The sequence below is a fragment of the Pseudophryne corroboree genome, chromosome 2, assembly GCF_028390025.1.
Source record: "Pseudophryne corroboree isolate aPseCor3 chromosome 2, aPseCor3.hap2, whole genome shotgun sequence".
In the NCBI taxonomy this organism is placed as follows: domain Eukaryota; kingdom Metazoa; phylum Chordata; class Amphibia; order Anura; family Myobatrachidae; genus Pseudophryne; species Pseudophryne corroboree.
Window position 1 is genome coordinate 41,216,762 of NC_086445.1, and position 14,740 is coordinate 41,231,501.

Here is a 14,740-nt window from a genome sequence, read left to right on the forward strand (position 1 = left end):
TATTATGAGCCGAGAGCTCTGATTGGCCAGTAGTCACAGACATGCGTTCAATGCTCAGAACAGATGATAATCGCGGATGTGTAATTTTCCTGTCCGTCACAGTAGGATATATGTTATAATCTCCCAAGAGGGATCCTGTACTCGGGGACCTTGGCTGTTGTGCTAGCTGGGTGCAGAACAATTTAAAATAGTTACTTTGGATAATTTCATCTTTTAAGTCTAAAGGTGCATACACACTAGGCGATATTAGTAAACAACGTTGCTAATTTTGCTCTTCCTGAGCAATGTCGTTTACTATTTTGGCCAGTGTGTATACCGCCACCGACGAGCGATACGCGGCCCCCTGGGTCGTTAACGACCCTCTCTGACGGCCGTGCATGCAGCTCAATTTGGACTGTCGTCCAAAAACTGCATACAAGGCCCAGCCGCGGCATGACGTCACTGAGCGATATGGTCGTCGTATCGCTCAGTATGTAGGCACTGCCACCGACCGCCCCGGCAGGGAGGGAACACACTAGGTGACGTCACTCATAGAGCACATTGCCTAGTGTGTACCCACCTTAAGCTCATGTCTGTCGTGTATCTCTGTGACGTACCCTTGGGGTCAGGTACGGTCTCATTGTAGGTAATCTACAGTCCTTAGTATATAGTGCACAATTTTGTGGGGATTATCATTATTTGTTTTTACACGTATTTAGTGCACAAAGCGCTTCCTGAAAACCAGCCTCCGCTACAATGCAGCAGATTTCTGGATAAGCCTAACACTTCTGAGGGCAAGCAGCCCCGTACATGTTGTCATTCCTTAAGTAATCGCTGTACTTTGATCCACCTGTGGCGCCTGACATCAGGCAGGGTGAGGTACACCGGTGACGTTCCGTGTTCCCCCGGCCGCGTGCTTGATCCTGCTGATAATGGGGATTAGGAAGCGTTTCAGCTCTCGCTCAGAATTGACATTTCCCAGGTGAAAAAAAAGAAACCTTTGGCCTGAGGAAAGTGTGAGAGGGGAGAGGTGTGTAGCGCTCCGGCTGCTCCACCAGTGCAGGGATTGGGCCTGATAACATATTCTTACACTGGTGTGTAGCATTTGTATATAAGCGATCGCTGCACCGTTCCTTTCCGCTGAGTTACCGCCCTTGCGCGCATAGGTGCATTTTGTGTGTAACAAATACGTGTTGATTGGTCTGTGCATTATACACAAATTATACATCCTGAATGGTCAGGGCCGTAGAGAGCAGATCTGGGCCCCAGTACTGCATGGAGGTGTGGCCTAACTAGGGGGCGTGTCCACATCCTCTTGAAAAAATAATAATTGCAGGGCCCATGCACTCCACAGGGGGGCGCCATTCAAATTTAAGATCTAGTACTTCATGTTAGGGCACTTTCACTGTGTTCACTGATGGAAATGGGGTTTATTGTGGGCTGTTGGGTTAAGATGATCTGATCCCATTAGTGGTGGCTGTTGTATGAGGGATAGAGGTGATTCTGTTACCGGTGGAATTGCTGATGTCCCATTCATAGTAAATGTGCATGTTTTACCCATTTTTATGTATGGAAGGGTCTCCTATTACCCCCATAGGGATTAAAGGGGTCAATGTACCAAGCCTTGGAGACAGTGAAAGTGGAGCTTTTCCCCATTCCATTTCTAGCTGCCATTTATCTAGCACAGTTCTTAAAATGACAGCTGATGGGTTGCTATGGGCAATTTCTCTGCTTTATCTGTTTCCAGATATACCTCCCCCTCACTGATGTCTATAATGGGGTTTCGGTGTGTAGTACCGCCGCCCGGGTGGCCGAATGTCACTATCCTGTCATCTGCATCCCGAGCGTTTGGATGCCAGCAGGGTGGCGAGGGCTCGGTGGCGATGTTCTATTCTCCCTCTATGGGTGTCGTGGACACCCACAGAGGGGGAATCACCTGCCTTGCCAGTATACCGGTGGCGGTTTGGTGCCCCCGTCGGGATCCCGGCATCTGTATTGTGACCGCCGGGTTCCCGACTGTCTGTATTCTAACCGCATACCCTATAACGGGACTGGACTCGGGGGCCCACACCGCACACACTGCAACCATTTTTTTTAATGCTCCCCTCTCCGGAGTCCCTGTCAGCAGCAGCAGCAGATCACAAATACACGTGAAAATTGTGCAGCGGCCATTTTACCAGCATTTCGCGTGAGCGCAGTAGAGAAATCCAACAACCAGTGGCACTCGGAGACGATATCAACAAGTGCAAACAAGCATATTTAATTCATCACAAATGCCAACTTTACGGGCAGTGGCGCCCCTTTGTCAGGATGAAAATATATATATATATATATCATTTCTTCCTCCACAGCACCGAGGTCATTGGTTCAATTCCCACCATTGCCCTAACTGTGTGGAGTTTGGATTTTCTCCCCGGTACTTGCGTGGGTATCCTCTAGGTACTCTGGTTTCCTCCTACAATCCAAGACTAGATTGTAGACTCCTCTGGGGCAGGGAGGGATGTGAATGGCCAAATATTCACCATAAAGCGATGCGGAATATGTGTGTGCTATATAAATAACTGGTGGTAGTAATATTTGTGTATATTAATAGTAGCAGTAATAAAATATATGTGTGTGTGTGTGTCATCCAAGAAGTGAATAGGTCAGCCATTGTTTAATGTTTTCCGTGTACACGCAGATGGTCTGTTTGTGTAGACGCAGCCGGTATTCCATTCAGGGCTGAAGTAACGACCCGCTGAGTATTTACTTGTTCTCTGTTGGTGAACTACAAGTCACAGCTCTTGCTGCAGTATGGAACCCCGTGATTGCTGCAGCGAGGGGACTGGAGGAGGGAAGCTGGTGGGGGGGGGGGGGGGGGGAGAGGTTGTTTCCACCTTCCAGAACATGCTGGAAACATGCGTGGATGTCATTCGGTTGTATTTCAGCCTCTTCTCTGTAATTTCAGGTGAAAGTTACACAAGAGCTGAAAAACATTCAAGCTGAGCAGATGACAAAACTGCAAGCCAAGCACCAGGCAGAATGTGATCTACTAGAAGATATGAGGTAAGAGAGCTTGTCCAGCACATACCGCCCGCATTCCTCCCCTCTTCCCGCCACCGCCCCCTCTTTATTTTGGAAGAACAGTTGGTTTTAAGCAGAGTCCAGGAACTGTCAGTGGAATTTCCTCCTTCCTGCCTGCGGAGCTGTCACCCAGCTGGAGTCTGGAGACGTAGTGCGCACACATCCAGCGCTGGCGTTACAGCAGTATCTCCTCTTATTCTCCCCAAATGCAGCGAGGCGGCAGACAGCGTCTTCTGCAGCCCTGGTGATGGCTCCCGGTTGGGTTTCCTCGTATATAAACACAATTACTGGGAAGTGACGCTGAGACAGGTCCTGGAACATGTCTGTGCCGTTCCCTAGGTAATGAAAGTGACGTGGGACATCGGCCTCGGGGGGGGGGGGGGGGGGAGACGAGCCCTAAGCTGCCCACAGACCGTGCGACCTGGCTGCTAGACACCGCACTGAGTGACTGCGGCCTCACCTGTGCTTAATAATTGCCACAGAGGTATTCTACCTGAGGGGCCTGGCAGCTGATCCGGGTAACCCGTAGACCACCAGAGTGGGGGAAGGGGACCTAAACCAGTATCTGGGGTGGGGGGGGGGGATTCTCAAGCCTTCAAAAGAGGGCAAGTGGAGGTTTTGCTCCTAGCAACCCATCGGACGCAAGTTATGATTTTATAGAATGTACTAGGTAAATGCTTGCATGAATCTGATTCGTTGCTACGGGCAACACCTCCGCCTGTCCTCTTTAGAAGGTTGATAAACCTAATCGTATATACTTTACCAGGGCGGGGGGGTTTTCTGGGTATGGGGCTGAGAAACTGCAGCTGCTTGATACAATTAGGGCTCGCTGCTGGAAGCTGGATCCTCGGTTGGGACTTTGACACTGGAAGCGCACGGAAAGCCAACACGGGTCTCTATGCAAACAGTTAGTGCAGGAATGCGAAGTATGTACTGCAGCCAGCGCGCGGGCCAGGCTCCTACAACGAGAGCTCGTGTTTTACACAGCCGCATTCTGCGGTGTCATATCAGCATTAGCCATGATTACTTCCAGGAATAGCTGCGCTCTCTTAGCAGCCTGCGCCACGGCCTAACCAGTGTGGTAATTTCAATCCCCCCCACCCTTTATTTCTCTATCGTCCTAGTGGATGCTGGGGTTCCTGAAAGGACCATGGGGAATAGCGGCTCCGCAGGAGACAGGGCACAAAAAGTAAAGCTTTCCGATCAGGTGGTGTGCACTGGCTCCTCCCCCTATGACCCTCCTCCAGACTCCAGTTAGATTTTTGTGCCCGGCCGAGAAGGGTGCAATCTAGGTGGCTCTCCTAAAGAGCTGCTTAGAGAAAGTTTAGCTAGGTTTTTTATGTTACAGTGATTCCTGCTGGCAACAGGATCACTGCAGCGAGGGACTGAGGGGAGAAGGAGTCAACTCACCTGCGTGCAGGATGGATTGGCTTCTTGGCTACTGGACATCAAGCTCCAGAGGGACGATCACAGGTACAGCCTGGATGGTCACCGGAGCCGCGCCGCCGGCCCCCTTGCAGATGCTGAAGACAGAAGAGGTCCAGAATCGGCGGCTGAAGACTCCTGCAGTCTTCTAAAGGTAGCGCACAGCACTGCAGCTGTGCGCCATTTTCCTCTCAGCACACTTCACACGGCAGTCACTGAGGGTGCAGGGCGCTGGGAGGGGGGCGCCCTGGGAGGCAAAATGAGTACCTATAAAGGCTAAAAATACCTCACATATAGCCCTAGAGGCTATATGGAGATATTTAACCCCTGCCTGATTTCTCAAAATAGCGGGAGACGAGCCCGCCGGAAAAGGGGCGGGGCCTATCTCCTCAGCACACGGCGCCATTTCCTCTCACAGCTCCGCTGGTCAGGACGGCTCCCAGGTCTCTCCCCTGCACTGCACTACAGAAACAGGGTAAAACAGAGAGGGGGGGCAAATTTATGGCGATATTTTTATATAACAAAGCAGCTATAGGGGAGCACTTATTATAAGGCTATCCCTGATATATATATAGCGCTTTTGGTGTGTGCTGGCAAACTCTCCCTCTGTCTCCCCAAAGGGCTAGTGGGTCCTGTCTTCATTAGGAGCATTCCCTGTGTGTCTGCTGTGTGTCGGTACGTGTGTGTCGACATGTATGAGGACGATATTGGTGTGGAGGCGGAGCAATTGCCAAATATGGGGATGTCACCTCCTAGGGGGTCGACACCAGAATGGATGCCTTTATTTATGGAACTACGGGATAGTGTCAACACGCTAAAGCAGTCGTTTGACGACATGAGACGGCCGGACAATCAATTTGTGCCTGTCCAGGCGACTCAAACACCGTCAGGGGCTGTGAAACGCCCTTTGCCTCAGTCGGTCGACACAGACCCAGACACAGGCGATGACTCCAGTGGTGACGGTGACGAATCAACCGTATTTTCCAGTAGGGCCACACGTTATATGATTTTGGCAATGAAGGAGGCGTTACATTTAGCTGATACTACAGGTACCACTAAACAGGGTATTATGTGGGGTATGAAAAAACTACCTATAGTTTTTCCTGAATCAGAAGAACTAAATGACGTGTGTAATGAAGCGTGGGTTGCCCCTGATAAAAAGCTGATAATTTCAAAGAAATTATTGGCATTATACCCTTTCCCGCCAGAGGTTAGGGAGCGCTGGGAAACACCTCCTAGGGTGGACAAGGCGCTAACACGCTTATCTAAACAAGTGGCGTTACCCTCTCCTGAGACGGCCGCACTTAAAGATCCATCAGATAGGAGGATGGAAAATATCCAAAAAAGTATATACACACATGCAGGTGTTATACTACGACCAGCTGTAGCAACTGCCTGGATGGGCAGTGCGGGGGTAGTTTGGTCAGAATCCCTGATTGAAAATATTGATACCCTGGACAGGGACAATATTCTACTGTCGTTAGAACAAATAAAGGATGCATTTCTTTATATGCGTGATGCACAGAGGGATATATGCACACTGGCATCACGGGTAAGTGCTATGTCCATTTCGGCCAGAAGAGCTTTATGGACGCGACAGTGGACAGGCGATGCGGATTCAAAACGGCATATGGAAGTTTTGCCGTATAAGGGGGAGGAGTTATTTGGAGTCGGTCTATCAGATTTGGTGGCCACGGCTACAGCCGGGAAATCCACCTTTCTACCTCAAGTCACTCCCCAACAGAAAAAGGCACCGACTTTTCAACCGCAGCCCTTTCGTTCCTTTAAAAATAAGAGAGCAAAGGGCTATTCATATTTGCCACGAGGCAAAGGTCGAGGGAAGAGACAGCAACACGCAGCTCCTTCCCAGGATCAGAAGCCCTCCCCGGCTTCTACAAAAGCCTCAGCATGACGCTGGGGCTTCTCAAGCGGACTCGGGGACGGTGGGCGGTCGTCTCAAAAATTACAGCGCGCAGTGGGCTCACTCGCAAGTAGATCCCTGGATCCTGCAGATAATATCTCAGGGATACAGGTTGGAATTAGAGACAGATCCACCTCGCCGTTTCCTGAGGTCTGCTTTACCAACGTCCCCCTCCGAAAGGGAGACGGTGTTGGAAGCCATTCACAAGCTGTACTCTCAGCAGGTGATAGTCAAGGTACCTCTTCTGCAACAAGGGAAGGGGTATTATTCCACTCTTTTTGTGGTACCGAAGCCGGATGGCTCGGTAAGGCCTATTCTAAATCTGAAGTCCTTGAACCTGTACATAAAGAAGTTCAAGTTCAAAATGGAGTCACTCAGAGCAGTGATAGCGAACCTGGAAGAGGGGAACTTTATGGTATCCTTGGACATCAAGGATGCGTATCTCCACGTTCCAATTTACCCCTCACACCAGGGGTACCTCAGGTTCGTTGTACAAAACTGTCACTATCAGTTTCAGACGCTGCCGTTCGGATTGTCCACGGCACCTCGGATCTTTACAAAGGTAATGGCCGAGATGATGATTCTTCTTCGAAGAAAAGGCGTATTAATTATCCCATACTTGGACGATCTCCTAATAAGGGCGAGGTCCAGAGAACAGCTAGAGATGGGATTAGCACTGTCTCAAGAAGTGCTAAAACAGCACGGGTGGATTCTGAATATTCCAAAATCCCAGTTAATGCCGACAACTCGTCTGCTGTTCCTAGGGATGATTCTGGACACGGTTCAGAAAAAGGTTTTTCTCCCGGAGGAAAAAGCCAAGGAGTTATCCGAGCTTGTCAGGAACCTCCTAAAACCAGGAAAGGTGTCTGTACATCAATGCACAAGAGTCCTGGGAAAAATGGTGGCTTCTTACGAAGCGATTCCATTCGGCAGATTCCACGCAAGAATTTTCCAAAGGGATCTGTTGGACAAATGGTCAGGGTCGCATCTTCAGATGCACCTACGGATAACCCTGTCTCCAAGGACAAGGGTGTCTCTTCTGTGGTGGTTGCAGAGTGCTCATCTATTGGAGGGCCGCAGATTCGGCATACAGGATTGGATCCTGGTGACCACGGACGCCAGCCTGAGAGGCTGGGGAGCAGTCACACAAGGAAGAAACTTCCAGGGAGTATGGACGAGCCTGGAAACGTCTCTTCACATAAACATTCTGGAACTAAGAGCAATATACAATGCTCTAAACCAGGCAGAACCTCTGCTTCAGGGAAAACCGGTATTGATCCAGTCGGACAACATCACGGCAGTCGCCCATGTGAACAGACAGGGCGGCACAAGAAGCAGGAGGGCAATGGCAGAAGCTGCAAGGATTCTTCGCTGGGCAGAGAATCATGTGATAGCACTGTCAGCAGTGTTCATCCCGGGAGTGGACAACTGGGAAGCAGACTTCCTCAGCAGACACGATCTTCACCCGGGAGAGTGGGGACTTCATCCAGAAGTCTTCCACATGCTGGTAACCCGTTGGGAAAGACCAATGGTGGACATGATGGCGTCTCGCCTCAACAAAAAACTGGACAGGTATTGCGCCAGGTCAAGAGATCCGCAGGCAATAGCTGTGGACGCGCTGGTAACGCCTTGGGTGTACCGGTCGGTGTATGTGTTTCCTCCTCTGCCTCTCATACCAAAAGTATTGAGAATTATACGGCAAAGAGGCGTAAGAACGATACTAGTGGTTCCGGATTGGCCAAGGAGGACTTGGTACCCGGAACTTCAAGAGATGATCACGGAAGATCCGTGGCCTCTACCTCTAAGGAGGGACTTGCTTCAGCAGGGTCCCTGTCTGTTTCAAGACTTACCGCGGCTGCGTTTGACGGCATGGCGGTTGAACGCCGGATCCTAAAGGAAAGAGGCATGCCGGAAGAAGTCATTCCTACTTTGATTAAAGCAAGGAAGGAAGTAACCGTGCAACATTATCACCGAATTTGGCGAAAATATGTTGCGTGGTGCGAAGATCGGAGTGCTCCGACGGAGGAATTTCAACTGGGTCGATTCCTACATTTCCTGCAATCAGGATTGTCAATGGGTCTCAAATTGGGATCTATTAAGGTTCAAATTTCGGCCCTGTCGATTTTCTTTCAAAAAGAATTGGCTTCAGTCCCTGAAGTCCAGACCTTTGTTAAGGGAGTGCTGCATATACAGCCTCCTGTGGTGCCTCCAGTGGCACCGTGGGATCTAAATGTGGTTTTGGACTTCCTAAAATCTCATTGGTTTGAACCACTAAAAAAGGTGGATTTGAAATATCTCACATGGAAAGTGACCATGCTTCTAGCCCTGGCTTCTGCCAGGAGAGTGTCAGAATTGGCAGCTTTATCTTACAAAAGCCCATATCTGATTTTCCATTCGGACAGGGCAGAACTGCGAACTCGTCCGCATTTTCTCCCTAAGGTGGTGTCAGCATTTCATCTGAACCAGCCTATTGTAGTGCCTGCGGCTACAAGTGACTTGGAGGACTCCAAGTTACTGGACGTTGTCAGAGCATTAAAAATATATATTGCAAGGACAGCTGGAGTCAGAAAATCTGACTCGTTGTTTATATTGTATGCACCCAACAAGATGGGTGCTCCTGCGTCTAAGCAGACGATTGCTCGTTGGATCTGTAGCACAATCCAACTTGCACATTCTGTGGCAGGCTTGCCACAGCCTAAATCTGTAAAGGCCCACTCCACAAGGAAGGTGGGCTCATCTTGGGCGGCTGCCCGAGGGGTCTCGGCATTACAACTTTGCCGAGCAGCTACGTGGTCAGGGGAGAACACGTTTGTAAAATTTTACAAATTTGATACTCTGGCTAAGGAGGACCTGGAGTTCTCTCATTCGGTGCTGCAGAGTCATCCGCACTCTCCCGCCCGTTTGGGAGCTTTGGTATAATCCCCATGGTCCTTTCAGGAACCCCAGCATCCACTAGGACGATAGAGAAAATAAGATTTTACTTACCGATAAATCTATTTCTCGGAGTCCGTAGTGGATGCTGGGCGCCCATCCCAAGTGCGGATTATCTGCATAAGTTGTACATAGTTATTGTTAACTAATTCGGGTTATTGTTAAAGGAAGCCATCTTTCAGAGGCTCCGCTGTTATCATACTGTTAACTGGGTTTAGATCACAAGTTGTACGGTGTGATTGGTGTGGCTGGTATGAGTCTTACCCGGGATTCAAAATCCTCCCTTATTGTGTACGCTCGTCCGGGCACAGTACCTAACTGGAGTCTGGAGGAGGGTCATAGGGGGAGGAGCCAGTGCACACCACCTGATCGGAAAGCTTTACTTTTTGTGCCCTGTCTCCTGCGGAGCCGCTATTCCCCATGGTCCTTTCAGGAACCCCAGCATCCACTACGGACTCCGAGAAATAGATTTATCGGTAAGTAAAATCTTATTTTTAGTTAATGTTTGGATTGTTTTTAAACATTTACTGTATCTTAGGCCAACTTTTACTGGTCCCCTGAAGATCATATAGGGGAAAACATTTCTTCTCCAGAGAGGGAGATATTGGCTGTAACGGCATGTATTACTGATATACAGATGTGTCCTCATACAGCCATCCTTATTGCATCACACAGCACCACGGATCATTATGCTTAATCAGCTAAATTATACCAATTCCTTTGCAACAAAAACAATTACTAAGGCTTAGTGCACTGTTCGTCATTTAGGGTCTGATTCAGGGATGTACGGAAACCCTGATGGTCTGCGTACATTTGTAATGTTTATTGACTGCGCATGATAGAGTCCTGCATGTACGCGGGTGGGGGGGGAGGTGTATCGAACCTTCTTACCGGGACAGGTGGAGGTGTGGCCCATTGCATCCAATCAGCTTCTAGCTGTCATTTTATAGACTGTACAAGATAAATGATCGCTAACAGTTGATTCGTTGTTATTGGCAACACCTCCACTTGATCTCTCAGGAAGGTTTGATAAATCTCCCCCCTCAGTTTCTAAGATCAGTACTACATAGACGGAAAGTTTCTGGTGTGTGTTTGAATAAGTCTGAATTTAATGTCTCCGGGCAGAAGTGGAATCTGCGTACGCAGAATCCGTTACTCCCCTCAGTGTTTCCGGATTACCTGTGATGTGTTTATGCTGAGGGCAGTGGGGTCAGTCATGTGTATCTGTGGGAGGTTTCTTTCCGACTCCGTATTATCATTAAATCCATTTTGCTTTCCCCGTCTATGGATGGTTTGACCCTTGTAGAGTTTGAGTTCCTCAGGCGTAGCACTGACAGTGACCCCCATACAATAGAATGCTATATAGATAGTGATTGAAGCACACAGATCCTTCTTATTCATCGGTAGAATGTCATCTCCACAGCCAAACACATTCCAAAAGCAACTGGGGTTCATGTTATCTTCCTCCTCTCCTGCTGCTGGTATCCGGCTGGAAGATAGTCAACAGGTCAACACCAGATGGTTGACAGAGTCAGAAGATTGACATGGGTTAGAGGTTAGGGTTAGGCTGCTGGAGGGTACGGTTAGTGTTAGGCACTGGGAGGAGGGTAGGCTGCCGGAGGTTAAGCACTACGGGGAAGGTTAGGGTTAGGCTGCTGGAGGGTACGGTTAGTGTTAGGCACTGGGAGGAGGGTAGGCTGCCGGAGGTTAAGCACTACGGGGAAGGTTAGGGTTAGGCTGCTGGAGGGTACGGTTAGTGTTAGGCACTAGGAGGAGGGTAGGCTGCCGGAGGTTAAGCACTACGGGGAAGGTTAGGGTTAGGCTGCTGGAGGGTACGGTTAGTGTTAGGCACTGGGAGGAGGGTAGGCTGCCGGAGGTTAAGCACTACGGGGAAGGTTAGGGTTAGGCTGCGGAAAGTGACAGGCACTAGGGGCAGGGTTAGGGTTAAAATAACAGGAAAAAAACATGTTGTCCTTTTTATGTCAACCTTTTGACCCCGTCGACCTAAATCCATGTTGACCTATTGACTGTCTGTCTAGACCAGTGCCTTGAGGACCACCGTTGGGAACCACAGGAGGTTACAGAGGAAGCGCTTGTACCATAACCCGTTCCAAATACGAATAAGGAGACTTTGGTTGTGGCCCCGTCAATGCCCCCAGAATCAGAAACAGGCAAAGGATTCTGGGAAACTGCGCAGTCAGAAGTGCGTGTAGCTGCACAGTAAATCAGCCATGGGTCTCCACATTCCAAGCTGTAAAACCTGGCATGTCTATCCAAAGTATACATGACATAATGTTTTTCTCTCAGCCCACAGTTCCGCTCCAAGCTATGGCCATAAAGGGTCCCCAGCCGCTAGCGACGGAGTGCTGACATTGCCGCTTCGCTACTCTTGTTTACCTTCTTCACAGAGCTTTATTTTCCACACACCCGAGACCTCGCTGTTTATTAAACATGTGTGAAATGAACGGAATGTCCAGGAAGTGCGGGCAGTGTTCCGTGTGCCACAGGCGGCTGCGTGTATGTCAACAACACGAGCGGAAGCTAGGATGCGTGTTTCATCTTGATAAACCATTGAAACGGCGTTCCTTGCTGTTACTTCTAAATGAGGCGTGGATGCAACGGAACCATGAAGTGTCAGGTGGGAACATGTTGTTCTCCAGCTGCCGTCGAACTACAAGTCCCAGCAAGACCCTGGAATAGTGCTTTTCTGTGTCTATATAGCAAGACTTGAGTGTATGAATTATTAAGTGAGTGAGGGTCTTCATATTGTTCTGAATTTCTCTGGGCTCAGCAAACGTCCAGCTGCAATTTAACAGCGGCTAGAGGCATCGCTGAGGCATTCGGTGCCTCGTGCGTTGGTTGGCAGAATACCCTTGAATGTTGCTTAGGCGTACAAAATGGCTGCCTCTGGGGTGCGTAGGTGACGGGTACACAGAGTCCTAAAACAACCCTTTCCGGGCGCTCCCAGGGATGCTATAAAGCGACGGTGGAGCACTTGTCTAATGTCAGAATTCTGAGTAATTGCGTTCCAAAGAACGTTTAAAGCGAGGACTTTTTATGTATTTGGAACATCTGTGAAAACAGCCGATGTTTATTTTGGATTCCCAATGTTAAGACGTCTGTTCAGAACCCCCCCTGTCAGCGTTTCTCAGAAATGGAGGAATTTGTACTTGTATGACTGTGATGCCTGTGTCACTTGTGTCTGACTCATTGTCAGCGGCATTTCCATGTATAGAGTCCCACCCTACTATGAGGGGGCAGGTACACTAGGGTTGTGTGACAGGGGCCGCCGCCCAGGGCCTACAGCTGGAGGGGGGAGCGCAGGAATAATTCAGGTTAAGGGAGAGATGTATCAAGCCTTGGAGAGAGAGAAAGTGGAGGAGGTTTCTCGTTCCGACGTGGCGGTAGTATTTGTTCCATTGGTGCAGCCTTATAAAACATTTGCTTGTGCTGAATCGTCTGTGAAGCCTCTTGTTTAGTCCTCATGCGCTGCCACAGTCTGATCGCTGCGGTCATCGTGCAGACGTCCTGTCACCTGTGACCACGCATCTTGTCCGCTGACGCGTGAGCATCTGTGGAATGAACTGGTGAGCCCCCTTCCGCTATCATCTACTGGTTCTGCACAGACTGAAATGCGGCTGGTTCTAGGTTTAGGATATCATAGGTTACGAGGAACACCCCGGAATATGCACTTTTACCATCAGGTCGCCTGCTCTGTGCTAGGAATGCCTTCACTCCGCCCAGTACCTCCACAAATGCCGCCATCTTGTTCTGGGAGCCTATGCTTCATGCAGAAGCCAATCATTTTAACTGAGGCTCTTAGTGTATCACGTAGCCTCCATTGGGATTTCTGTAAGTAATTAGGTCACATGGTATTTAGTCTTATGGGATCATGTGTCCTCTCTATAGCCTCCTGTGCCACCAAAGTGCCCCCACTCGTGGAACTTACCTCGATTCCCATGATCCACTGCTGCCGTCTTACTTCCATATGTCCTTTTTCAAACCCAGTGTAACCTCAGTACCTCCTAGGGAACACGTACCCCATCTTATGTAATCAGAATCCAGTCAGCCTATCACTGTGCGTCTGGCCTGTGGGAGGAAACCAGGCCACCCAGGGAAAAAACATGGGAACATGCTAACTTCACGCAGATGGCACAGTGGTTAGATTGGAACCCGAAACCCCACGTTACAAGGCAGCAGTCATACCAACTGTGTCGGCAGTCTAACATCTGTGCGATTTAGTTTCTGTGTTAATCAAGGGCTACCTCCTGAGACTGCTTTCATAATCCCTGCCCTAAATGTATTTGGTGCCCAGCCTTTGGCCCTTCACTATAAATCTTGTAGCAAAAATAGATGCACTTTCTTGGAGTAACGTCGATCCCTGTTGGACACCATCTCCACTCGTGTTGTCGTTGGTTAGAACAGTGACTGTTAGCATACCTGTATTCAGGCTACAAAATGGCTGCCAATGTATGTTATTTTCACTTAGCGCAGGTGCCTATGTGGATTGTGGGTGGTATTCCCGCCTCAGTCCTCACGAGCTGCACAGAAAGTGACCTTTTTATTTGAAGGAAACGAAAACAGCCTTCAGCAGCTCTTATTATCTTTAGTTGAAGCTCGGTAATGATGCTTTCCCGCTCTGCCGGTGGAGGCGTATGGCAGGTTAATTGCCCATGGGTTGCCGATTGGTGTAACTCAGGGGTTAGAACAGAAGTAATATAGCATTTAGTGCCGGTCATAAACCGTGTGCCTTTATTTAGTTTATTCATCACTAAGTGTGGAGCTGAGCAGTTATAGCATAGGAATGAGGCGCAATAACTGTACGGTGTACACCTCTCTATATTGCATGTACACATATCATTTATAGTAGGCCTGTACTTCCCAATCTCACTTGTTCTTGGTTGTAATATAGTGTGTATATTTTTGTGTGTATATGTACACTCAAAAGTTTGGACACACTTTCTCATTCATTTGAATGAGAAAGTGTGTCCAAATTTTTGACTCGTACTGTATGTGTTTGTGTGAGTGTGTGTATCTATTTGTGTGTGTGTGTGTGTGTGTGTGTGTGTGTGAATGTATATGTATCTACAGTATATGTGTGTGTATATGTATTTGTCTGTGAGTGTATATGTATGTATTTGTGTATATGTATCTGTGTGTGTGTGTGTGTGTGTGTGTGTGTGTGTGTGTGTGTGTGTGTGTGTGTATGTATTTATTTGTGTCTGTGTGTGTGTGTGTGTGTGTGTGTGTGTGTGTGTGTATATGTATGTATTTGTATGTGTGTTTTTGTGAGTGTATATGTATCTGTGTGTGTATATGTATATATTTGTGTAAGTGTAGATGTGTGTGTGTGTGTGTGTGTGTGGTTTTTGTGAGTGCATATAAATCTGTGAGTGTATATGTATGTATTTGTGTGTGAGT

At 48.7% G+C, this 14,740-nt stretch overlaps 1 protein-coding gene across 3 annotated transcripts in view; it reads left to right on the forward strand.

Annotated features, from left to right (window-relative positions):
• Positions 1–14,740, forward strand: part of FCHSD2 (FCH and double SH3 domains 2) — a 184,717-nt gene that overhangs the window by 14,132 nt on the left and 155,845 nt on the right. For all 3 annotated transcript variants that reach the window (XM_063951220.1, XM_063951222.1, XM_063951221.1), the window contains exon 2: positions 2,927–3,024. In XM_063951220.1, coding sequence (XP_063807290.1) covers positions 2,927–3,024 — 98 coding nt within the window. The remainder of the gene's footprint in view (positions 1–2,926; positions 3,025–14,740) is intronic.